This window comes from Macrosteles quadrilineatus, unplaced genomic scaffold, assembly GCF_028750875.1.
Source record: "Macrosteles quadrilineatus isolate MER2022 unplaced genomic scaffold, UCM_ALF_1.0 Scaffold_6__1_contigs__length_79288215, whole genome shotgun sequence".
Taxonomy (NCBI): Eukaryota; Metazoa; Arthropoda; class Insecta; order Hemiptera; family Cicadellidae; genus Macrosteles; species Macrosteles quadrilineatus.
Genome location: NW_026542599.1, coordinates 66,721,778 through 66,748,169, shown reverse-complemented (window position 1 = coordinate 66,748,169; position 26,392 = coordinate 66,721,778). Strand labels below are relative to the sequence as shown.

At 41.5% G+C, this 26,392-nt stretch overlaps 1 protein-coding gene across 1 annotated transcript in view; it reads right to left on the bottom strand.

Annotated features, from left to right (window-relative positions):
- The window catches only part of LOC128997593 (uncharacterized), an 86,167-nt gene that overhangs the window by 49,384 nt on the left and 10,391 nt on the right, over window positions 1-26,392 (bottom strand). Inside the window, exons 9-32 of the mRNA XM_054423232.1 lie at window positions 14,875-15,063; window positions 14,054-14,180; window positions 13,565-13,673; window positions 13,220-13,380; window positions 11,908-12,080; window positions 9,429-9,641; window positions 8,982-9,194; window positions 8,538-8,747; window positions 8,240-8,452; window positions 7,942-8,154; window positions 7,644-7,856; window positions 7,346-7,558; window positions 6,989-7,111; window positions 6,835-6,957; window positions 6,609-6,803; window positions 6,108-6,255; window positions 4,648-4,800; window positions 3,097-3,294; window positions 2,414-2,582; window positions 1,660-1,801; window positions 1,267-1,440; window positions 878-992; window positions 461-672; window positions 32-188 (exon numbers count right to left, since the gene is read on the bottom strand). Coding sequence (XP_054279207.1) covers window positions 32-188; window positions 461-672; window positions 878-992; window positions 1,267-1,440; window positions 1,660-1,801; window positions 2,414-2,582; window positions 3,097-3,294; window positions 4,648-4,800; window positions 6,108-6,255; window positions 6,609-6,803; window positions 6,835-6,957; window positions 6,989-7,111; window positions 7,346-7,558; window positions 7,644-7,856; window positions 7,942-8,154; window positions 8,240-8,452; window positions 8,538-8,747; window positions 8,982-9,194; window positions 9,429-9,641; window positions 11,908-12,080; window positions 13,220-13,380; window positions 13,565-13,673; window positions 14,054-14,180; window positions 14,875-15,063 — 4,156 coding nt within the window. The remainder of the gene's footprint in view (window positions 1-31; window positions 189-460; window positions 673-877; window positions 993-1,266; window positions 1,441-1,659; window positions 1,802-2,413; window positions 2,583-3,096; window positions 3,295-4,647; window positions 4,801-6,107; window positions 6,256-6,608; window positions 6,804-6,834; window positions 6,958-6,988; window positions 7,112-7,345; window positions 7,559-7,643; window positions 7,857-7,941; window positions 8,155-8,239; window positions 8,453-8,537; window positions 8,748-8,981; window positions 9,195-9,428; window positions 9,642-11,907; window positions 12,081-13,219; window positions 13,381-13,564; window positions 13,674-14,053; window positions 14,181-14,874; window positions 15,064-26,392) is intronic.

Here is a 26,392-nt window from a genome sequence, read left to right as displayed (position 1 = left end):
TACATTAACTCAAAATCAACAAAATGCTTACCTCTGCCAAGCTCATCAGACTGGGTGACGTTGGAGGATTCGTCGCTGCTGATGAGTTTCATGGACGATTCAGTAGGAGGAGAATCAACAGAGAGTGAGGGCATCAGAACATTCACTACCTTCCACTGAGCCATGATCAGACTGACTATCAACACTACCTGCAAAATAATGATCATATCATCACACATTAAAACAAGTACCTAGAATATTTAATTAGTAAATATGTCAACAACAAAAATTTCTTTGTAAACAGTTAAACACTGAATTTCTATAAACAGTTTCAAAAGCATAAAACGGTGGAGTCTGATCTAGTGGTAGCAAAGGAATTTTGAGATGGAGATTTGGTTTCAAATTCTATGAATCATCAAAATGAATAATTACCTCCACAAAAGTCTTATACTTATTTAAAAAATATATAGCATCAAGATACCTGTTCTTCCGAGATATTAACACTGACAGGGGTCGTGTCCAGATGCACACACAGCGCCAGTGAAATCATGGTGTTGGGATCGGAAAATTTCGGCGACGTGCCAATAGTGCAGTTGAATGAGACCGGTTTCAACAACGGTAGAGTCGTCGCACCGTGCATCGTGTAACAGTGTAGATCAACTATGGCCACAGTCCAGGGAAAATTGTCTTTTTCTGGAAAAATAGTGTGATATAAATAAGTGATATTGCATAAAATATATAAATAGCTAACAAAACCACACAGATCATTCACTCCATACACCCATATTGCAATCATGTTCAGCTTAATATACGCACATGTTTATGTTTATAGAAAGGCCTTAATGTCTTGAAACTACGATGATGATGTTAAGATATCACAATGTTTCTTCAAACTCACCAGCGCTCCACAGGTTGGGTGGAAGCCGCACAGGGAGTTGTTCGGTGAACTGTTCCAGACCCTGCTTGTGGTTGGAACACCTGAGGGACACTGATGGCAGCTTGACTACGAGCACCTGAACCACAAACAAAACTCATGAAGTAACCTCCAGAAGACAGGGTTAGATTTTGAATCCCATTGAAAAATCTTCTGTGAAATTCTGTTTTGCTAATCAGCCATAGATAATCTGCATTGGATTTTTCTTTATAGAACATAAACTCAACATAGCAAACAATGAACTGTAAAAAACCATCATATGATGACTTTAAAATAATTGTAAGTGTGTTATAAATATATTATCATAATTTGTTACACAACTATTTATTAGAGGATCTTATAGTCTACAGTACCTGCAAGGCAGTGTTTGTCTGACACAAGGCAGCCTGTAGTCCCTCCTCCATGGTGAGAGGACAAGGAGATGCTAGACTACTATTGGGTAGATATATGGACACCTGACTAATGTCCCCATACACTATCATCGTCTTCCATTGAGGATACAGAGAAGCTACCTTGTCTGGTAGAGGCTGTGGAAAAGTATTTTCATTAGAACATGGATGTAACAGTCATGGTATTTTATCAAACTATTATGAGCCATACATTTTGAATAGTTAAAACAAGTTTGTTTTGATAATGTTTTGAGGGCATTATCTGATTATTTATATTAATATCTGTCGGCAAAACTCTGAAGCTTAACAATCTCTTTTGAAAAAGAACTGTCATGTCATGGTACTACAGTTGCTCACCACCAAGGGAACAGTGTCCACCAGCGGCTGTGAAGGGAGGGTCTCTCTCTCGGAGGAGCTAGGGGCGCTCTCATGTGGTGTGGGCGCGCGACGCATATAACTGCTCAGACTACTCTCCGAGATCTTGCGAGACTTGAGCGACCTAAAACATGTCATCAAAAACTCTTTTACCTAGGCCTATACCTAAAATGAACTTCACAAATCTGATTTGAGATAGCAATCTCAACAGGATAACAAATGAAGTAGTAAATGAAAATTGAATTCATCGCCTACTTGTGTGCTGATGTTGTTTTTCAAAATAAAAATTCCAGATTCCATTTTAGTTACGTAACCAACTCATGTAAAAAAGGAGTTTTATACAGTTTGAACATAAAAATCCTACAGTTTTGTATTTGACATACTGAAGGGCGAGCGAGCTGGTCTATTGGTACAGCAAGGGGCTTTGATCCTCAAAGTCCCACCAATTGATAATGGCTTCTACCTTGTGATAATGCCGCAACCCTCTAGGTCTAGCCTGATGTAATGTGTAACCGAGGAAGAGCCTAGCGTCCTTGGTTGTGAAGGTGAACATAAAAAAACTACCTCCTACAGCAACACCCCTTTGACATACATCAGGCGTAACGTGTTAACTTTTTGTGTGCAATCAACTTCCTTGAACTCTCAAAAGTTAGTCTTTCTGTTCTTTCTTTCCTAATGAATTACCCAGTGTTTTTCCTCTTACAAACTATTCATTTAGTAACTGTTAAAGTCTTACTCTGTGGACTTGTGGGACATAAGAGTACTTTGGTGTGCCGGAAAGGAGACACTGGGAGTATAGAGAAGCCAGGAGTACAACAGAGGATCTGTACTAAGTCTGACCTCTTTGAGATTGAATGTCAGTATAGGAGGGAACTGGTTGACACCTACTGGCTGCTGGTACAAGACTGCAATCATACAAAACAATTGTAAACAAATATATTCACAAAGAAATTGGCAAGGTAATCAATCCTAACCTAAAAGGTCAGTTGAACTACCACCTAAAGCTGGGGTTTCCTGGTGAAGATTTGAGCCCCTTCTCCTCTTATTTAGGTAATTTAAAGGTACAGTTTGCCTAGAAGCGAAGTGGAATGCCACTAGAGGAGCGGAAAATCGCTTCTCTCTTTGCACTACGCTGTCCGTGTTATGATTCCGCGCCTAAGAAAACTCAGCTTAAGGTAGCTAAAGACACCTGTAACCACGTAAACATATAGTATACTTGAAAAAAATTACAACAGAACATTTTCCTTTTTCTTAACTGACTTTGGATTGAGGCTCCACTATGTCTAGACTCATGGAGTACTGGAATTCACTTTAGGGTTGCATTTAGGAAATAAGGTTCTCTATCACAACTATTTCTCTCTTCTCCCTCCTCAAACTTGGCTATCTAACAAACGTTGGAGGTACAGTGCCACATCTCACCATCTAGCAGTGGGTTGTCGACAGGAGAGTCTGTATCAGGTGCGGAAACTATCATAGTTTCCCACTCGTCTCCCTTGTCCGGCATCTTGACTGCGAACAGCTGACACGCAGCCACACTGACACACGTGGACGTACATAGTGCTGTCACCACACGGCGCAGCTTGACATGCTCCACCACCAGCTTCAGGAAGATCGTGTCTGTTACAACAATAGTGGAGTCACATTAGTATTACACTTGGTGGCGACAGATTACAAAATTGCTCTGAATTAAGGATAGACCAGTCCTAAAATATTGAAACATTTTTATAAAAAAAAAACATGATTTTCAGATGGGATTACGTTTTATTGTTTAGGATGAGTTTGATAGAATTTTCAATGATTTTACCTCCGTAGGTAGTGCCATGAAACCTCCATGATTGTAATTAATTGGCGATTATGATGTCCCCACAATGGCGGGAGATGTCCACGATTTTATTGCTGTTGCAGGTGATATAGTTATTTTTTTAGAATTTTAGAAGTGAGCTCAAAAGTCAAAAGTAATGCTTCTTTTCTGGTATGAAGAGTTATGATGAGTAGTTAAGGTCATAGGTTAGGAGTTAATTAGGATTTTAGGTTAGGTCAAAACCTTCTTAATCTCTTATCATTCTTTGGACACCTACCGCAGTTTGTACCTTCCTTTCCTTTTGTACCTTGCTTTCCATGGTGTTTGCCAATTAATAGGCTTATTCAAACCCTACCCTATTTTACTAGAAGTCTGAGTTAAATTTACGATAATTATTAGCATTTAAGTTAAAGAATCAAACACACTTTATGGCAAAGCAGTCAAACCCCTTTAAATGTTATTTGATATTCCGGAGATTTAAGCCCTCACCCTTCCTCCCCTCAGCACAAAAGTCAGAGAGTCCAACCAGCAACACATTTAATCAATTTCCAGTATATAACTACAGCACACTTTCAAATGACATTTGTTTTACAAAAAACAACCAAAAACTCTATACTGAAGCATGATAACGACTATCTAGTAATTCTAGAATTAACCAAAAACTAGCTGTTACCCACGGGCTTCAACCCGTTTGACTTCACAAGTATTCATAAAACTATTGATTGATTAAGTTAAGCTGAAATAAACAAAACAGAATACAGCATTACAAACAAATAATCACACCAGGTATTAAAGCCGGGTTTTCCTAGGCGTGGAAGCGGAGAGCGGAGAGAGGAACGCGGAGAGCGGACTCCACTTGTCTTAGGTAATTTAATGTTACTGTTTTCCTAGATGCGGAGCGGAACACCATGTTAATCTCTTTTCCGCTCTCCACGTTCCTCTCTCCGCTCTCCACTTCCGCGCAATAAATAAGAACAGCTGAGGTATTTTTAACATTAAGTATATGAAAAGTTCCCTTTGGAAAGCAATTATGACCTTCTCTACATCAAGGCCAAAACCTTAAAGAATAGAGGTGTTTCATTGATTTTGATACATACATCACCCAAAGGTCATGAATTTAAAATATGCGGCTGTTAAATTACTAAGGAACTATGTAGTCAGCTGATTACCTGTGGTAGTCGCTGCATCTTGCAACAAAGATGTGTTGTAGATGGTCTTCTGCGCCGCTATGTATCTCTGGCGATTGTTTGTGGCAATCAACGAGCTCACAATCTCACACAGCAGAATCAACTTCGCTTTTGAGGATGTAGTCGTTACGTTTTCTAAAAGAAATTAATATCATTTATTTATAGGCTACTAATGGTTATCTCTCTTCCCAACTCAACCCGTCATTGGTTGAAAATGCGGTTGACGGTGAGATAATTTAATTTCTATGTATAGTGTTAATTGTTTCTCATAACAGATTTGGGGACTATTTTCGTTCAAAGGAAAATGGCAATCCTAAAAATCCCAAAAATCTAGGCCCTTTTGTGGTACATCCATACCTACTTAAAAAATTGTAAATGAATATAAAATAAAATAATTACGATAAAACTGTCTCATTTTTCAAAAAATTTACCCAAAGTAACGGGGGTTGTTTTTTTTTCAACCTCCGATAGGCTATGAACAAAAGACAAGTTCATATAAAACATTAAATTTATTACCAAAAGTTTGGTCCATTTATGGTTACTTTTTGACATAATCACAAAAAAGATTGAGACATTTGCTATATCTGTGCACCAGCTTTTTAATACCCTCTTCAAGAAAAGTGGCCGCCAGTACATTCAAAAAACAAAAAAATTCAAAAAAACAAAAAATGTCAAAAAATAAAAAAAATCAAGAAAAAATAAAAAAAGGACTTTAAAATTTCTAGAAATTCAGTAAACAAAGCAATAATGGTGAATCTGTGGTTTATTTAACCATCCTGTCAAACTGTTGAACCAAGTCATCTGAAACGACAGTAATGAGCTGGTTCAACAAGTTGGCAGAATGGTTAAATAAACCACAAATTCACCATTATTGATTTGTTTACTGAATTTCTAGACATTTTAAAGTCCTGTTTTATTTTTTCTTGATTTTTTTATTTTTTTGACATTTTTTTGTTTTTTGAATTTTTTTTGTTTTTTGGAATGTACTGGCGGCCACTTTTCTTGAAGAGGGTATTAAAAAGCTGGTGCACAGATATAGCAAATGTCTCAATCTCTTTGGTGATTATATCAAAAAGTAACCATAAATGGACCAAACTTTTGGTAATAAATTTAATGTTTTATATGAACTTGTCTTTTGTTCATAGCCTATCGGAGGTTGAAAAAAAAACAACCCTCGTAATATAGCCTTGATTGCTTCCAAGTTAGGTTTAGTTGACCAAGACATATTTCTATTTCCAAATAAAGCAGACATTTTAAATTTGTATTGTAAAAAGTGTATTCCAAGGAGAACTACAAGGTAGACGTCCACTTGGCAGGCCAAGGATAAGATGAAAGACCAATAATAAGCATTAACATGTTGATGACAACAGGAAAGGCATTAGTTAAAATATTATTTTTTTTGGATGATTTAAATGACGTCTCAAATCAAAAACAAGACTTACCAATATGTAGACCAACGTCCGAACTAACTGTGTCTTCTAGAGGTGTGATGAGAGAGTGCCAACTTTGCTCACTGGACACACTCGACATTTCAACCACCTTCATGGCCTGAAGAAACGGCAGACGCAAACTGCTACCCACCCCAACAGCCTGAACAACAATCATGGAGTAGGAACATTGAAAATGAGTCAATAGTTGGATTAAGCTAACTTAAAAGTTAGATTTTGCTACTTTTTAATGTTCTTTAGGAATAGTAAAAAGAAACCTGTTTATACTTCAGTTGGTAAGGTAGAGATACTTTTTTTAGTGACTGCAATAGGAGACCCTGATCAAGCTGAACAAAAGTAATCTCAGGATTGTTATAGGAATTTAACTGGTCATCGTAGACTAAGGGACAACTGCTATGATTAAGATTACAGATTCTGATGATCGCCTACTGTCAGAGTGTGACGGACTTGTCAAACAGAAAACATAGTTTCAGAAATCTTGTAAGTGAACATTACCTTGAAAGCTAGCTTAGTGAGAGACGTGTTCATAATTTCAGGGGGAAGACGATCTTTGTGGAACTTGGAGGCCATCAGCAGTATCTTGTCAGGGTAGAGAGGTCTGGTGAGAGTAGCGTAGACACACTGACACTCCAGTATGACACAGGGTGGTGGTGACAGACTACAACATCTACGTTGTGTCCTTGACAGCTTCTGTAAACATGTGATGTGATGTATACAGTACCATCAGCAGTATCTTGTCAGGGTAGAGAGGTCTGGTGAGAGTAGCGTAGACACACTGACACTCCAGTATGACACAGGGTGGTGGTGACAGACTACAACCTCTACGTTGGGTCCTTGACAGCTTCTGTAAACATGTGATGTGATGTATACAGTACCATCAGCAGTATCTTGTCAGGGTAGAGAGGTCTGGTGAGAGTAGCGTAGACACACTGACACTCCAGTATGACACAGGGTGGTGGTGACAGACTACAACCTCTACGTTGTGTCCTTGACAGCTTCTGTAAACATGTGATGTGATGTATACCATCAGTAGTATCTTGTCAGGGTAGAGAGGTCTGGTGAGAGTAGCATAGACACACTGACACTCCATTATGACACAGGGTGGTGGTGACAGACTACAACCTCTACGTTGTGTCCTTGACAGCTTCTGTAAACATGTGATGTGATGTATACCATCAGCAGTATCTTGTCAGGGTAGAGAGGTCTGGTGAGAGTAGCATAGACACACTGACACTCCAGTATGACACAGGGTGGTGGTGACAGACTACAACCTCTACGTTGTGTCCTTGACAGCTTCTGCAAACATATGATGTGATGTATGTCATCAGCAGTATCTTGTCAGGGTAGAGAGGTCTGGTGAGAGTAGCGTAGACACACTGACACTCCAGTATGACACAGGGTGGTGGTGACAGACTACAACCTCTACGTTGTGTCCTTGACAGCTTCTGCAAACATATGATGTGATGTATGTCATCAGCAGTATCTTGTCAGGGTAGAGAGGTCTGGTGAGAGTAGCATAGACACACTGACACTACAGTATGACACAGGGTGGTGGTGACAGACTACAGCCTCTACGTTGTGTCCTTGACAGCTTCTGCAAACATATGATGTGATGTATGTCATCAGCAGTATCTTGTCAGGGTAGAGAGGTCTGGTGAGAGTAGCATAGACACACTGACACTCCAGTATGACACAGGGTGGTGGTGACAGACTACAGCCTCTACGTTGTGTCCTTGACAGCTTCTGCAAACATATGATGTGATTTATACCATCAGCAGTATCTTGTCAGGGTAGAGAGGTCTGGTGAGAGTAGCATAGACACACTGACACTCCAGTATGACACAGGGTGGTGGTGACAGACTACAGCCTCTACGTTGTGTCCTTGACAGCTTCTGCAAACATATGATGTGATGTATGTCATCAGCAGTATCTTGTCAGGGTAGAGAGGTCTGGTGAGAGTAGCGTAGACACACTGACACTCCAGTATGACACAGGGTGGTGGTGACAGACTACAACCTCTACGTTGTGTCCTTGACAGCTTCTGTAAACATGTGATGTGATGTATACCATCAGCAGTATCTTGTCAGGGTAGAGAGGTCTGGTGAGAGTAGCATAGACACACTGACACTCCAGTATGACACAGGGTGGTGGTGACAGACTACAGCCTCTACGTTGTGTCCTTGACAGCTTCTGCAAACATATGATGTGATGTATGTCATCAGCAGTATCTTGTCAGGGTAGAGAGGTCTGGTGAGAGTAGCATAGACACACTGACACTCCAGTATGACACAGGGTGGTGGTGACAGACTACAGCCTCTACGTTGTGTCCTTGACAGCTTCTGCAAACATATGATGTGATGTATGTCATCAGCAGTATCTTGTCAGGGTAGAGAGGTCTGGTGAGAGTAGGGTAGACACACTGACACTCCAGTATGACACAGGGTGGTGGTGACAGGCAGCCTCTACGTTGTGTCCTTGACAGCTTCTGTAAACATGTGATGTGATGTATATCATCAGCAGTATCTTGGCAGGGTAGAGAGGCCTGGTGAGAGTAGCATAGACACACTGACACTCCAGTATGACACAGGGTGGTGGTGACAGACTACAACATCTACGTTGTGTCCTTGACAGCTTCTGTAAACATGTGATGTGATGTATACCATGAGCAGTATCTTGTCAGGGTAGAGAGGCCTGGTGAGAGTAGCATAGACACACTGACACTCCAGTATGACACAGGGTGGTGGTGACAGACTACAACATCTACGTTGTGTCCTTGACAGCTTCTGTAAACATGTGATGTGATGTATACCATGAGCAGTATCTTGTCAGGTTAGAGAGGCCTAGTGAGAGTAGCATAGACACACTGACACTCCAGTATGACACAGGGTGGTGGTGACAGACTACAACATCTACGTTGTGTCCTTGACAGCTTCTGTAAACATGTGATGTGATGTATACCATGAGCAGTATCTTGCCAGGGTAGAGAGGCCTGGTGAGAGTAGCATAGACACACTGACACTCCAGTATGACACAGGGTGGTGGTGACAGACTACAACCTCTACGTTGTGTCCTTGACAGCTTCTGTAAACATGTGATGTGATGTATACCATGAGCAGTATCTTGTCAGGGTAGAGAGGCCTGGTGAGAGTAGCGTAGACACACTGACACTCCAGTATGTCACAGGGTGGTGGTGACAGACTACAACATCTACGTTGTGTCCTTGACAGCTTCTGTAAACATGTGATGTGATGTATACCATCAGCAGTATCTTGTCAGGGTAGAGAGGCCTAGTGAGAGTAGCATAGACACACTGACACTCCAGTATGACACAGGGTGGTGGTGACAGACTACAACATCTACGTTGTGTCCTTGACAGCTTCTGTAAACATGTGATGTGATGTATACCATGAGCAGTATCTTGTCAGGGTAGAGAGGCCTGGTGAGAGTAGCGTAGACACACTGACACTCCAGTATGACACAGGGTGGTGGTGACAGACTACAACCTCTACGTTGTGTCCTTGACAGCTTCTGTAAACATGTGATGTGATGTATACCATGAGCAGTATCTTGTCAGGGTAGAGAGGCCTAGTGAGAGTAGCATAGACACACTGACACTCCAGTATGACACAGGGTGGTGGTGACAGACTACAACATCTACGTTGTGTCCTTGACAGCTTCTGTAAACATGTGATGTGATGTATACCATCAGCAGTATCTTGTCAGGGTAGAGAGGCCTGGTGAGAGTAGCATAGACACACTAACACTCCAGTATGACACAGGGTGGTGGTGACAGACTACAACCTCTACGTTGTGTCCTTGACAGCTTCTGTAAACATGTGATGTGATGTATACCATGAGCAGTATCTTGTCAGGGTAGAGAGGCCTGGTGAGAGTAGCATATACACACTAACACTCCAGTATGACACAGGGTGGTGGTGACAGACTACAACATCTACGTTGTGTCCTTGACAGCTTCTGTAAACATGTGATGTGATGTATACCATGAGCAGTATCTTGTTAGGGTAGAGAGGCCTGGTGAGAGTAGCATAGACACACTGACACTCCAGTATGACACAGGGTGGTGGTGACAGACTACAACATCTACGTTGTGTCCTTGACAGCTTCTGTAAACATGTGATGTGATGTATACCATGAGCAGTATTTTGTCAGGGTAGAGAGGCCTGGTGAGAGTAGCATAGACACACTAACACTCCAGTATGACACAGGGTGGTGGTGACAGACTACAACATCTACGTTGTGTCCTTGACAGCTTCTGTAAACATGTGATGTGATGTATACCATCAGCAGTATCATGTCAGGGTAGAGAGGCCTGGTGAGAGTAGCGTAAACACACTGACACTCCAGTATGACACAGGGTGGTGGTGACAGACTACAACATCTACGTTGTGTCCTTGACAGCTTCTGTAAACATGTGATGTGATGTATACCATGAGCAGTATCTTGTCAGGGTAGAGAGGCCTGGTGAGAGTAGCATAGGCACACTGACACTCCAGTATGACACAGGGTGGTGGTGACAGACTACAACATCTACGTTGTGTCCTTGACAGCTTCTGTAAACATGTGATGTGATGTATACCATCAGCAGTATCATGTCAGGGTAGAGAGGTCTGGTGAGAGTAGCATAGACACACTGACACTCCAGTATGACACAGGGTGGTGGTGACAGACTACAACCTCTACGTTGGGTCCTTGACAGCTTCTGTAAACATGTGATGTGATGTATATCATCAGCAGTATCTTGTCAGGGTAGAGAGGCCTGGTGAGAGTAGTGTAGACACACTGACACTCCAGTATGACACATGGTGGTGGTGACAGACTACAACATCTACGTTGTGTCCTTGACAGCTTCTGTAAACATATGATGTGATGTATACCATCAGCAGTATCATGTCAGGGTAGAGAGGCCTGGTGAGAGTAGCGTAAACACACTGACACTCCAGTATGACACAGGGTGGTGGTGACAGACTACAACCTCTACGTTGGGTCCTTGACAGCTTCTGCAAACCATTTTATTATAATCCATTAAATCTCATGATAAGATAGCCATCTCATGATAAGAGGCCTTCAACCTTTGGCCTGTGGGCCGGACAGATTTCTTCAGGCCCATAGAAAGCAACCAGAAAACCAAGAGCTCTGTCATTGAATGGATATAGGCTATTGACAATCACTTCCGGAATCGCTTGTCCATAACATATTCAAGTACAATTCATGGATTTTTCCCAGGCCATCAAATAGCTGTAGTACCTTGTAGTTACTAGGACTACAGCGGTTTTACTAAAAAGAAATACATCGTTAGGACTAAAAAAGGTAAACTAGCCCCTCGAAGTTGAGATTGTAACTATATGCACTAGGACTATTCTGAGATTATGGAACATTTCAATCTGAATCCGACATGCGGTTGACTAACATGTACAGCTGTTTTTGCCTCCTCAGTGACTGTCCAGCCGTCAGCAGGAATTCTATCAAAGGAATAGTGTATTTCATTCTAAAAATATGCAAGCTGTTTAATGCAACTGAAAACCCTGCTAGTTGAAGTGTGGTCTGGAATACAGTTTTTGTTTGAAAAAAATTTAAAAACAATAGAAATATGTTGTAAAGTGTACAGAAACAATACAATAAATAAACGTTCTATCCACAAATAACGTAACGTTCATGACAAAGACAACAGTTAAAGCCCGAGCACTATCACTGATAGACTGGTTGATAAAGTGATTTAGAAGATTTTTGAAAATTGCAGTTAGTAAATTTGTTGTGTACAATGAAAATCTCTTACCCTGCCGAGTGTGGAGTAGTGTACAGGCAGGTGGTTGGCAGGGTACAGCTCCACGATGGTGTTGAACACCGTGAACTGCGCCGTGTGGACAGGCAAGTAGCGACTGTACAGATCCTCATCCATCTCTACTCGCTTCTCTGACAACCTGTGTACCAGATCCAGTACCTGGTTATCTGCGAACACACCGGCCGAAATTGTAGAATGTTCAATAATTGTTAAATAAAGGTAAGAAGCTAAATATCATACTTAAGTTTTTAATTTTCACCTAATCTGTCTTACAGCTCCCAAATATTTAAGGGGATACGCCACTATCTGTAGGCCATATTTTAAATTTTTTTTACATTTTCCAAAAGTTGCATTTTTAGATAGGTCATTTAAATGTGAACATTTAGCTAAAATTGTTTGCCAATCTGACAACTCCTTCTAGTATAAAAAAAATAAAATATAAAACGCCGCAACCAGCAATTTAACAAAATTTTGAACTATTTTTTTTTGTTCCTGATATGTACACTTTTAATTGTGTATCATAATTATGTATTATGAAGGTATAAAGTAGGGTACATTTATGTAAAACAAAATAAGTACTTTGCTATTTTTATATATAATATAAAATAATAAATTAGTGTAGTTATGGGAATTTTTCTCCTGCCAACCACCTGTTACATCACCTGCGATTATCTCAATACCGTGTTTTTTAGGTTATTATTGTACAAAAGTTTGAATAACTCCGTTAGTACTATACTTATAGTATTCAAATTTTCACCAGACCTTCTTTATATAGTAATAAAGGATTGTGTGTATAGTAAGCCCTATAGCATTACATTTACTAAAAATATTTATGTTTACGCAAAAATTTTAAATATTTTTTTCAGCTTTTTTATATTTTGAATAAAAGGTGTCCTAAAAATTTGGTTTTTTTAGTTACCATAACGATTATACACAGAATTACTCATTATTTCATCCTGAATCAGGAAATAAATAGAATATGTCATTCTGATCAGTAGTTGAAAAGTTATTCTCAATAACGAATTCTTAAAAATTTTGGTGAAAAAAACTAAAAACGCATATAAATTTAGTAAATAAGTTATAAATTCAATATTTTTGTACCTAAATCTTCTAACTAAGTCTAGTATAAACAAAATATACTAACTAGGTTGACAAAAATAAAATAATTAAAAAAAAGTTGGAGATAGTGGCGTATCCCCTTAAAGCAAAAATACCAAAGCCATATTTTATAAATGTAATTTTAATTTATAAGAACATCAATGCAAAATGAGATGGAATCAGAAAAAAATAGAAACAACTACCTCACCTTGTGCTGCTGGCAGAGTCGTGTTGGTGGTGTAAGGTACGTAGTCGTAATTGGCACAAGCCTTCATCAACATCTGTAGTCGATGGATCAGCCCGGAGCAGACTCTGATTACAACTGGACCGGCTACATAGCGAATCACAACCTTTTCCTTGGCCGGTAGCCTGGAATGTGAAATTAAGGATCAGTGTGAATTTTGCAAACATGATCAATTATGGCCCTAGCTAAAAAAAACAGCTGATTTTAGTCTGTAGAGTAACAAAGCTCCACGGATCATCTCACTATATTCTACCCTGATTCTTCTACGTTCAGTGTAAATTTGTGTGATACGATTGTCTCAAAAGTTACCTTTCAGAGTCTTCATCATCGGAATCCTCTTCGGAATCTTCGTACTTATCCTGGTTACAGGACAGATAATCGACGGCAAACGCTGGAGTTTTCTCCAACATAATTGCTTCTGTAATGTAAAATGTATTGATGCTATTAGGATTTTATTTTTAAAGTTAACACTATCAATTTGTGCCACACTATTTTAATAATGCTAGTGGTTTACAGTTTGTTGTCGATTAACATTACAGAAACATCAACTTAGTTGTTATAAAGATGGGTATTTGAAATATGGAGACTACTCAGGTGAGGTAATGCTGAGTAAGGATTGTATTTTCTAAAGATAGGATTGGCGTTTCTGAAAGTTACAATATATAATTATATTTTTAAACGTCGCCACCGTGGTTGTGTTTAATAAAATATTTTAAGCGTTAAATTACAATAGATATATTTTTTTAGCTTTTGCTCCAAACTGAAATGAGAGCCAACTATTCAAACAACTTATTTTACCTGATACAGACTCCAAGTGATACTTCCATGAATGACAGAGTCGTTCTTGCAGCTTGGACGGTTGTTTGTCAAACAGTGAACCCGACAGGAACTCTTCTTGCATCGACCCGCTGCTGAGATACACCATCTGCGCACAGTCAACTTGTCAGTCGTGGTAAAAACAAATACCCAATGAGAATGATGAAAACCTTTTTGGACTAACTATACACAAAAAAATAGTCCCAACAGGGAATTCGGATCTCTGTTGGGGAAAAAATGGGAAAAATCCAATCATAAAGGGAACAGACACGCATTAATGCTCTAAAACAATTGGAAATCCTAAATGTTAAGAAACCGAACCACAGTGGCTGAGTTATGACAAAGCACGAGAAGGGAAGGACGAAAATAATTTTTGTTGCAAAAAGTATCGGGCAAAGCATGTGGTCAGAGGATGAGATCAAAATTATATCCAAATAGTAGAAACGTGCTTCTATGGAGAAAGGGTTTTAGCAGACTGATGCCATGATGTGATGGGCCGCGGAAATGTCCTTTTGATTGTGGTGGGGGGAGAGATGTTTCCAAGGAAGTACTTAAATCTTGACATCTTGACTTCCTAGTGCGAAAATAAACAGAAATTATGTCTCCGGTAAGGGATCCCTTCATGAAGGAAGTTGCTCAGCACCACTCAATTGCTTACCTGTTTTTGTTCTTCTCCTATCACATTGTATAACGCTAGACTCCGCTTTGGAACCATTTCACACATTAACGCTAGGCCTTATAGCACTATCACAGCTAGTCATTGGTGGCTGGCAGGATTCGAACCCAGAACCTCAGGGACTGACCTGTAAAGCTTCTGACACTCCACAGCAACACTCTCCGTCAGGCTTAACTGTGGCTTGACAGATTCCCATCTGTACATTGGTCCAGTCTGCATTGTGAGAGAGCAGGTCCATCTTGCAGCCGTTGAGTAGTAGATGCATGAACGCCTGAGATTGAGTCTTCATACCTCCATTGGTGTCCGCTTCACACAACTACAACAAAGTCTAAAAATACAAACTGTTCATAAAATGATCATGAGTGAATCGATTAAACTATTAGTTAAAACTTGTGCCAACTTATTTCCCAAACACAGGATACGAAATGGATCTCAAATTTGTGAACTTCTAGAAATCATAGTCAGCATTGATCGTATCTACAATACCTTGTCTAAAAAGTTCTTGCAATTTTTATTGATTCAATTTCTGTTTAAGACTAATTTTCGGTTTTTGTTATTTTTGATTTGTAATTAACCCCCACTTATATTTTAGCCCAAGTCACACTAATTTTTCATACTAATCACCATAATTTTGCATAAGGTTTAATAATAATGTTGGTAATTTAGGATTGTTCTTACAGGGATTATAGTCCAAAAACATTTTTCAATAACTGATAGAAGATTTGTGCATTAATACTTCAAACAGCAATAGAAATTAATTAAAAATAGGTATTTACCTTCGTCTACAGCTCAATCTGTTGTAACTTGGGTTACGGCCGTTTCGGCATTATAATGCCATCGTCAGACGTTGAACATTCAGCTGAAGTAGCGTCGTCATAGTTGAAACACATAACACGGACACGAATAACATTTTACAATTACTAACGAAGACACAACGAACAGGCCTGTCGCACACACGGTACCGGTTGACATTGCCACGATCTGAACTGGATGCCGACTGGAGGTTAATCCTGCATCGTTCTTTGCGTAGTGGTGTTATCAGCTGACCTTTGTACTCCTGCCTTTTGTCTCTTGTCCTGGTCTAAAATACTATTGAAAATGATGTGTGATTTATATTGTAGTTTGTCAATAAAGCGCCTGATGGTTACCAACCCCACCGCACCAGTGTTGCGAGGATTGCCTAAAGTGCACTAGGAAGGCGTCCCAATAAGACCGTTGGTGGACCACACCTCTGCACCAACTTACTCACTCGCTAAAAAGCTAGAACAAATTTTAAGAAACCAAATCCAATTCCAGAATAATTTTAGTCTAAAAAACATCTATGATTTTATTGAAAAAACTAAAGATTTAAACATAAGGATGCATGATTTATTGGTTTCATTTGACATCGTTAATTTGTACACCAATGTACCGGTGGAGAAAACTTTGGAATTAGTCCAAGGTCACCTGACTTCCAGTTCAAATATGTTGCCAGAAGCAGTCGATGAATTTTTAGCCCTTCTGAAAGAAGTACTTCAACAGAATTATTTTAAGTTTGAAGGAAAATTCTACTCACAATCTGAGGGCCTAGCAATGGGCTCCCCTCTATCTTGCATACTCGCCGACATTTATTTGAATTATATCGAAAATGAATTTATACTATCAGATCGTAACAAACAGAAACAGAAAATACTGCAGTACCACCGATATGTAGATGACACTATTCTTTTGTTTAACGGTAACGTCCGACAACTGGAATTATTACACAAATATCTAAACAATATTGCCCCAAATTTGAAATTCACGATGGAAATTGAGGAGTCAAACAAAATGAATTTTCTAGACCTGACAATAGAAAAATTGGACAATAAATTGGATTTCAGCATTTACCGTAAGCCAACCACGTCAAACCAAACCATCCATAACACGTCATACCATCCACCATCACAGAAATATGCCGCTTATAATAGTATGTTATATAGATTGTTAAATGTTCCAATGTCAGACAACAATTTTAATAAAGAACTCAATTTGATAAAACACATAGCGCTATCTAATGGGTACAACAGCAATATGATTGACAGGTTATTAAGTAAGATGAAAAACAAAAAGTCTGGAGACGTCCAACCACAAAAGAAGAAGTATGTGTGTGTAGAGTACTCACATTCAATTCAGTACTCACTTACGAAAGAACTGAAAAAACATGGTATCGAATTGGCGTTCAAGACCAACAACAAGACAATTAATAAATTAAACGTTTCTGATCGTGTAATCGACAAAAGTGAGAAGTCAGGTGTATACAAAATTAAATGTGCTAGTTGCCCGAGCTTTTATATAGGAAAAACTGGACGGACATTCGGAACCAGGTACAAAGAACATCACCCATGTCCAAGGGCCGACAAACAAAAATCATCCTTTGCTCAACACCTGGTTGACAAAAACCATGACATGTATGATCTGAACACTGGCCTCGATATACTCCACACAAGCAAGAAAGGAAATAAATTGGACACATTAGAAGAATACGAAATTTACAGAGCCTATACAGAAAATAATTTTGATGACACAATATTAAATGACAAACTACAATATAAATCACACATCATTTTCAATAGTATTTTAGACCAGGACAAGAGACAAAAGGCAGGAGTACAAATGAAACCCCCGTAGCCTCGTTGCCGAAAACAATCGCCACTTCGAAACTCGCGTTGACCGAGAAACTTGGGAGCTTATTAAAATTATACACGCATTTGGAAACAATGAGATTTATTGATTAATCGACTTACTAAATTATACAGTTATGGTTGAGAGCAAACGAATTTAGAAATTTAAGTTAGAACAAAAGACATAAAATTTAGGTTAAAGGGAGCGCGGAGTCGCGTCTGTTTTAATTAAGATTTCAACGCGGACTGCCTTGTTCCTTCGTTGTCGGCAGTGCTGATGCGCCTCGTGGACCAATCAGCGTTCAGCGTAGTCGCTGAGCGGCACCCTGCGCAAGGCTCGACCTCTTTGCCCGACAAATACACTCCCCAACGGAGGCTAGCTCCGTCAGCAGAAAGCCCGAGTTAGCACCGGATATGCGCATATTCCAGCTTCATAACTTTTGCTACTAGAATAATGTTATAATTTAGACGAGGTTGGAGATAGTTTGGCGATGCTGGGATATTAATATGGAGACTCAATAATCTTCGAATAATTACTGAAATAAATATTTATCAAGTTCCTGACCACTGGTTTGGACGATGATCATATTGATGTATTTACTAATGTATTGACAAAGGTGTTATAGTTGATGTTAACACCAAACCAGGCCATTTATACAAATGTGGCAGTTACTCCTACCCTGCCAATTCCTTATTTAATTATCATATTTCCTGAGCAGTCGATTAAAATGAATTATCAAGAGTATAAACGGCTAGGCCGTTACACTCCCCCACCCTCTAGTTCGTGCTGGCCTCAGCACGAGGGTCTCTGAAGAAATCCTCACACCACAAGGGGTGTGTGTGCCCACTGTAGATGAGTCTCATATCTCTCCTCCTAACTATCCCGCCATCACTTCAACCATCACCAACCATAGGGTTAATTTGGTATCTTTCAGTTAATTAATATTCTTGAGGGGCGCGACAGAGAGAAAATAAAAAAAATAAAACGGAAAATATATCTTCGGCTTGAATAGCGCTCCCTTTTACCTTTACACTTGGTTGCCGACAATAATACAAATCACAACAAATTACAAGGCAACTGGCCAATTCATTTACAAAAAAAGAAATTAAGAGTTCACAACAACTGAAGAGAATAGACATATACTCTACTAATTCATACAACAGGTATAGAACAAACCCTACTAATTCATCCCGAGGCTAGGATCTAACAGGATTACCATAAATTTCGCCCAAATAACAAGGCTATCAACTAATTAAAAAGACCATATAAAACGAAACATCTGTTAAGCTAACGATAACAACTAACGACGCGGAAACAACAACAAAAGCAATAAACGATTTCAACTTCCTTTCTTTAATTCTAAAGTATCATAGAAGAGAACATCGATGATTCTTAAGAACTCTACAGACATAGGGGTCGATTCCCCTTTACAGATAGCACAGGTCCAAGAATCACCCATCCAAGAAACTTGCTGCTCATGTACTTTAAGTGGGAGGATATTTTTAATAATATGTTCAGCACTGAATATATGAGACTAATAGATTGGTCCGCAAAATGAAATGACTCTATTCAGGCAGGTCTCTAATTTTGAACGCTATTCGTCCGCTGTGAGAAGCAGAACGGAGTTTCACTCGGGACCGGCAACCGGAGCTCAGTCACCCCTGTTTATGCAGCAAGTATTCCTGACTCGCTATACTATACATAACCTTATAATTAACAAAATGACACAGTATTAATCAAAATTACCACCGAAATTAACATTCCCATACAATTGACGCAATACAAAAATACAACAAATTGAAAATTATCATTAACATATCAGTCACACCGTCATAAATACAACCAAGGTGAATTGAACCACAATTTATGCCAACGGTCCGGCTGAGGTACTGCTATCCCTAACTAACCTATTACAGTACTACGATAGGTCCCCTAAATTAATATACTTAGGTACGAGCAAAACTTTTGGTACCGGAAGCAGTCAATCTTGCGCTTCCGCCTCATACTTAACTAAACACATTCCACATTTTCCAGTACCTCAGTCGACGTTTGAGTGGGAGGTCTGGTACGGTAACCTTGCGGAGGGGGTTCCGGACAGTTCCCCTCAGCAAGTAGCTTCACTTATCTTGAGTTTAATAATTGTAATAAAAGATTTTCTATGCAAGTCGTACTAGGTGGCCATAAGAGAGGGGCACGGCCGTTGCACCTCCCTCCGTACACCCGGCTCGACTTGGTGTTGGTTCTTGCCCAACATCTCAACATCTAGGTCTTTGTCGATTTGTTTATTTATTTATCTTATTATTTTCAACAAAACAAAACACCTTTACCAGCCTCCACCCTAGGCAAAACAACTTACAACTGAAACTTTAAACAATAAAACACAATGGAATACAACACAACACAGAATAAAGTTATGACAAAATGGAACTAACACAAGAAAATAAAATATTAAAATAAAGTTAACAAACCATGGGTACCCATTAAATAAGGAAGAAAAGTCCACACTGCCTCTCCGAAGACAGTAGTGTTCAGTAGAGCACGTAATGTTCGAGTTTCGTTGATGAACCGGTTACCGCGTTTACACAACGTTCCGCTCCAGGAAGCAGTATTGTCCTTTAGTCATTCCAGAGCTTCCAACCGTGTTGTCAAAATATGACATTTCAACGCACAACACCGTTCTACGTGTCCAGCACTGCGTGTCTTGGTTACTACTAGTGTTTGAGTACTCACTTTTGTTGGGTGGTGGCCACCGCGTCTTTCGAGATATCATGGGGGTTACCGGTTAGAGTGCCGTAACCCGCCGTCTCCAGGGCTGCAGTCCCTCTGTCACAGTCAGGCCTCGGAGTTGTCGCTAACTCCACATCAGGGTCGTTTGTATCTCCCCTCTCCGAGAACGTCTCAGGCGCCCTGGCGAGTCTCGCAGTCCTACGGAACAGAGAGCCTCGGCACCAAGCGGCAAGCACGTCTCGACACCTATAACAGGTGCACAACAGCATCAGGGCTACTAACACACAGGTTCCTGCCACTACCACTAGTGCAGTACTATACACACTATCCCTCAAGTCATGGTGGGATCGTAAGCGGTACAATGCCCCTTCCAGAGGATATTCTCTCACACTTACGGTGCCCAGCTCATTGTCAAGTCCTTCGAGGACTTCCAGGGTAGAGTTTACATCACGGTTTACCAGGTCCCTCTCCTCTGGCGTCATTATTGCGCTTAAGTCAGGGAGCAAGATATTATTGATCGATTCCGTTCGGCTACTACTGCCGTGTATACGGGCAGGTACCTTATATTCTTCCGTGACTAGGTCACATTTGTATACCTCCGAGATAATCCCAACTCCTGAGAGTTGCATGGAAGTTACATTAGTCTTTCCGTTCCCCTCGTAACAGTTTAACGTTACTTTATGCGGTTCCGAGGTGCTATAGACCCAATGACTAGGTGTTTTGACAAGTACGGGAGATCTCAATCCGGTGACTAATTTTCGGTTACACATGGGTGACAAACGCCCCATAAACAACTCTGACAAACAGCAAGGCCTTTTGGCCATGCTAGCCAGTGCCTCTTCCAACGGGCAGACAATGAGTCGGCTGTGGCGGCATTCACGCGAAAATTTAGATTTATCGTACAAAGAATATTGCAGCCTGTCCTTGCTGACAAGTAATTTTTGTTGAGGAATGTCCCACTGAGCCCACTTTTGGAGGACTTGGTCGTAAATTGGATAAGTATACGCTTCATAGACCTGATACAGTTTTTCATCACTCTTTAGGGGAAGCTGTAACACAACTCTGAGAGAGTGTTCAGTCACATAACTATGGACAATTACTATCGCGTAATACTCATGTATGTTCTCTAAGCTTACTGGCAAATGTAGCTTAGTCGGGAGTGGCACTGCTGTTTCGACACTTTGCAAAATTTTCAAGAACTCAGGGGGAGGTATTAACTTACTACTTACTTTCCCACCTCCCAGTTCTTCTAAGGCCTGATGGAACTGGTCGATTTTACGGAGGGCTTCAGTTACGGTACTTTTAGTTTCATAAATAGCAGAACTTAACTTTAGATAGCTAAATATGCCCTTAAGCTGATGCTGGACCATCTGGTCCCTTTTGAAAAGCCTAGATAATGTGTTATGCATTGTCATATGGTATTCTTTTATGGTAGAAATAACTAGATTTAGTGTTCGAGTGTGATTGACTAATTCCGCCTGAACATTACTAAGCAAAGTATATTGTTCCAAGCTGTTGTGGGTTAAATTTACAGAAAGATTATTTAAGTAACTTAATTCACTATTCACAGCGTCTAAGTCTGTACTGTCCATTGTTCCAAACAAATATCTTAACACATGCCCTCCCGCATCTACTAATCCGCGTTTGGCACGTCTCTTCGGGAGCAGAGTTGCTAACTCCTCCACTTCCGAAAGATATTCATTAATATCTTGTTGTAGGGTGGCAAATTCATATCTGAAACCTTCCTCTAGGCGAATTATAGGAGAGTGAATACTTACATTTTCTCGAACCAATTGATAATGGAATATATCTAGATACTGTTTTACCTCTGATACCAGGGCACTTAGGTTGCTGCCCTGTACTTGAATTTCAGTAAGGTTATATTGCAGTGCAATTCTCCAGTGGCTGTCAGTCAGCAGGGCTTCCTGGCCTCCTTCGAAGAAGATCCCCTGCTGGAAGCAGCTCACCGCTCCCAGACTTAGCAAAACTAATAGTCCTATAACAGACATTCTTTAAGTCAATATAAATAATTTTGCACCAAAAAAATTAAGTTTGTCCTCCACCTTGAGATCCCACCGATACCCGATCCCACCGCACCTATCCAACGTAGTCATGCAGGTAATTGGGCCTTCTACGCAATCGACGGGGTTCGATCTGATCGTCCGGAGCAGAGGATGGTTGGCTATCCACCACATTTGGGTCGTCCGCACCCTCATCCTGCTCTTCCTCGGATACTGCTTCTGGTTCAACCGTCAGCTGAGTGGGCTTAGGACCGCGACTCAGGCAAGGTTTTATTCTGTTAACGTGTACAGTCACTTCTCGGTTCCTGACCCTCAAGACAACGTTAACCGGGGAGAGCACTTTCAACACCTAGTAAGGTCCCTTCCATAGTTTCGACAACTTTTTCACACGATGGCGCCCTATGCTTGGTACGTGTAACAGGACCATTTGTCCTTCGCTGTATTTTACTACTTTCGCTCTTTTATTATACGCACGCTCGTTCTTTCTGCGGGCCATGGCTTTCCTTTCTGCCGCTAGTTCGAACGTCTCTTGCAGTCTCTCCCGTAACGTTTCTACATGATCATTATACACGTCAGTGTCTTCAGTAATGGTCAAGTCTGCCTCATATGGTCTTTCCATCTTCCTACCAAAAACCATCTCATACGGGGAGAATCCCGTCGCTTCATGGCCTTGTGAATTGTAGGCCATCGTTATGTAGGGGAGGTAGTCGTCCCAGTCCGTCTGATGTCGATTGACAAAATGGCTGAGCATGCGTGCCAAAGTGGCGTGCACTCGCTCCAACCTACCATTTGCCTGTGGGTGGAACCCGGTAGTCTGTATCTTGCGCACATGCAAGAATTTACAGAGCTGCTTGATCAGGTCCGACGTAAAGTTAGCACCCTGGTCAGTAATCAAGGACTTGGGTACTCCAAACTTCGTGATTACTCGCAAAACAAGGGCGCGCGCAACACTTTCGGCCGTCTGGTCAGGTAGAGGGACAAACTCACAATACCGTGTGAAATGGTCCATCACGCTCAGTATATATACGTTCCCAGAGCTACTGGTGGGCAAAGGTCCTACTAGGTCTGCCGCGATAACTTCAAACGGGACCTTCGGTTCATTGAAGATGTCTCCCAGAGGAGCCTTAGCCTTCCCATAGTCAGTCCGCTGACTACAGCTCTTACAGGTCCGGACGTACTCGAGAACATCCCTCTCCATTCCTCTCCACCAGAACTTTTCTTTTATCCGGCCCAGGGTCTTAGACGGACCAGAATGACCGGCCGTGGGTAGGTCATGGTTTAGGCGAATTACCTCACTGGTCAGACTGACCGGTACAACCAGGGATTTCTTCCCCCCCTGTACCCTGTACAAAACCTTTTCTGGGCTCATTTTAAAGTTCTTTGCCCTTTTGAGATCTTGACAGTGTGGGTCCTTCTCTTGGTGCTCTCGGAGTGTGGCTAAGTCAATCACAGGGAGCTCGTCCCTGCGAACGACAGCGCAAGTGGCTCTACTGAGACCATCTGCGTTGCAATGTTTCTTCCCAGGCTTGTGTTCTACAGTATAAGTGAACTCCGCCAGCCGCAGTGCCCACCTTGTCAACCTACTACTGGGGTCCTTTAAGGATAACATCCATTTCAGGGCAGCGTGATCTGTGATCACCTTAAAAGGGCGGCCTAAGAGGTAACACCGAAAATACTTTGTACTCCACACTAAGCTTAGGAGCTCAAGCTCGGTAGTGGAATAGTTCTTTTCCGCTGGAAATAGCGTCCTCGAGCAGTATGCTACCGGGTGTTCCTGGCCATCAATCGTCTGAGAAAGTACAGCCCCCAAGCAATGAGTACTTGCGTCGGTAGCTAATATAAACGGTTTGCTGAAGTCAGGGTAAACTAGGACAGGGGCAGAGATCAACGCCTGCTTCAGTCTTTCGAACGCCTCTTGACAAGCCGTGTCCCAGTTAAACTCGCATCCCTGCTTTGTTAGAGCGAACAAAGGCATGGCGATGGTAGCAAATCCGTCTATAAAACGCCTGTAGTACCCTGCTAAGCCTAGAAAGGAGCGCACATCCCGTACCGTTTTCGGAACAGGGAAGTCTCGAACAGCTATTACTTTAGCTGGGTCAGGCTCTACTCCCCTCTGAGTGATCACGTGTCCCAAGTAATTTACCTCTTGTACTACGAAATTACATTTACTCAGTTGTACACTGAGATTGACCCCTTGTAGTTTCTGCAACACTTCTCTCAATGCCTCCAGATGGGATGGTAGGTCCTTAGAGAACAATATGATGTCATCTAAGTAAACAAGGCACTTTTCGCCTTTAAGTCCCATAAGAACGGAGTCCATGAGGCGTTGGAAGGTCGCGGGCGCTGTGCTCAAGCCAAATGGCATGCGTTGGTACTCATAATGCCCACCAGGTACATTGAACGCAGTCTTTGCCCTGCTATCTTCGTCCATTTGAATCTGGTGGTATCCTGCTCGTAGGTCAAGAGTACTAAACATCTGGCAACCACCGAGAGAGTCCAAGGTTTCTGTGATGTTGGGGAGGGGGTACACATCCGGGGTAGTGATGGCATTGACAGCTCGGTAATCGACACAAAAGCGATACTTAGGAGTTCCGTCAGGTGACTTTTTCGGCACCACTACTACAGGGGAAGCCCAATCGCTATGGCTGGGAACGATTACACCCTGATCCAATTGGTCTTGAATCAGTTTCTCCAAGACAGGCTTTTGATGGAACGGTACCCGGTAAGCCTTCTTGTATATCGGGGCCGCATCCCCGGTGCGTATGACGTGTTTCACAGCTGACGTACATCCCAAGGGCTGGTCGTCACTATGAGCAAAGGTGCTCTTGAAGTCCATGAGAGTGGACTTAACCTGCACCCTCTCGTCCTCTGGGAGATGAGTCAGCTTTTTATCTAAACACTCTTCAAATTCCCCTTCGTTGACCTTTTCAATCCGACCGACTTGTACACAGGGCACACTATACCCTTCCAGTGCTAGTTTCTGTATGAAACTAGCCAGCTGGAGTTTACCCTGCTCGTTCAGGTGTAAACCGTGTTTCGTGTACAATTTTCTTGACAGCGGCTGGCCAAATTTAAACCGTCTGATTGGTCCTCTTCCTTCGGCAATTAGTTTTCCTAATACCGCGTCAATGAGTATATTTGCATCTTTCAACTTATTTCCTAGCTGTTCGTCATGACGGTCGAGGATAGGCATTATTACGATCTTTGCCTTCCACTCTACTGGCAACAGCCTAAATGCTTGCTGAAGAGTCATCGGATATGGAGAATATTTGTAAACGTCGTTTGTCCCCCCGATCACCACTACTAGGTCACTTTCATTCAAAGTTTTTAATTTTCCCGCTAGCCCCATCATTACATGTTTTAGTTTCCCGTTCGGCATGAACTCTACGCTCACGTTGAAATCGCTAGGTAGTCGCTCGGAGATTAACTCTTGTAATCCCCTACCATGGCTATCGGCTAAGATCACGACTTGTCGTTTGGTCTGTTTCCCCACGTCAGCTAATTCATAGTCGAGCAGTCCTACCTTCAAATTTCGCCCAAGGGTTAGATCCTCTCCGCTAACGTTTACAGCTTTTACCCAGCAACGGCCATTCTCCACTTTAGTTATCGTTCGTGCCAAATAGACACCGTGGATCGCGAGTTCGTTCGGCTCGATTACTACCTCTTGTCCTTCAAGTTCGTCGTTTTGGGGCTGGTTCTTATTGAGTTTCACTTGAAGTCGTTTTTCACAACGCGCCGGGAGTGTCTCATCGCGACAGCAATATACAAAAGGACTACCCGCGCATTTTGGTTTTAACCGGTGTTCGTTGCTGATCACACTGGAGCTAGGGGCTGTTTCCACCTCGTGATCAGGCGTCCTCGCTCTCCGCTGTGGATCAGGCACGCTTTCTCCCTTCGTCAACCGGTTTAGCCATATATCTTTCCCGAATAACTTTAGCAGACCGTTCTTAATGTCAATTCGGCCCGAGCCATCTTTTAAAATATCGCAGCCGAGAACAGCTAAGTAGCCCTTCGGTAAGTTGCTTACCACGTATGTTCCGGGCACGTGTACACCAGGCTTAAGCAGAATAGAGACTTCCTGCTGACCGTACACCTTCAGAATACGGCCCGAGATACCTCGCAATATCACGTTCGGCTTGGCTATAGGGGCAACAGACGCACCCCGCTTTATGAGCGACGCCTGCGCGCCGGTGTCTATCAACACCTTTCCTTCCGAACAGTCTATCTGCCCTATCGCCACCAGTTCTTGAGCTA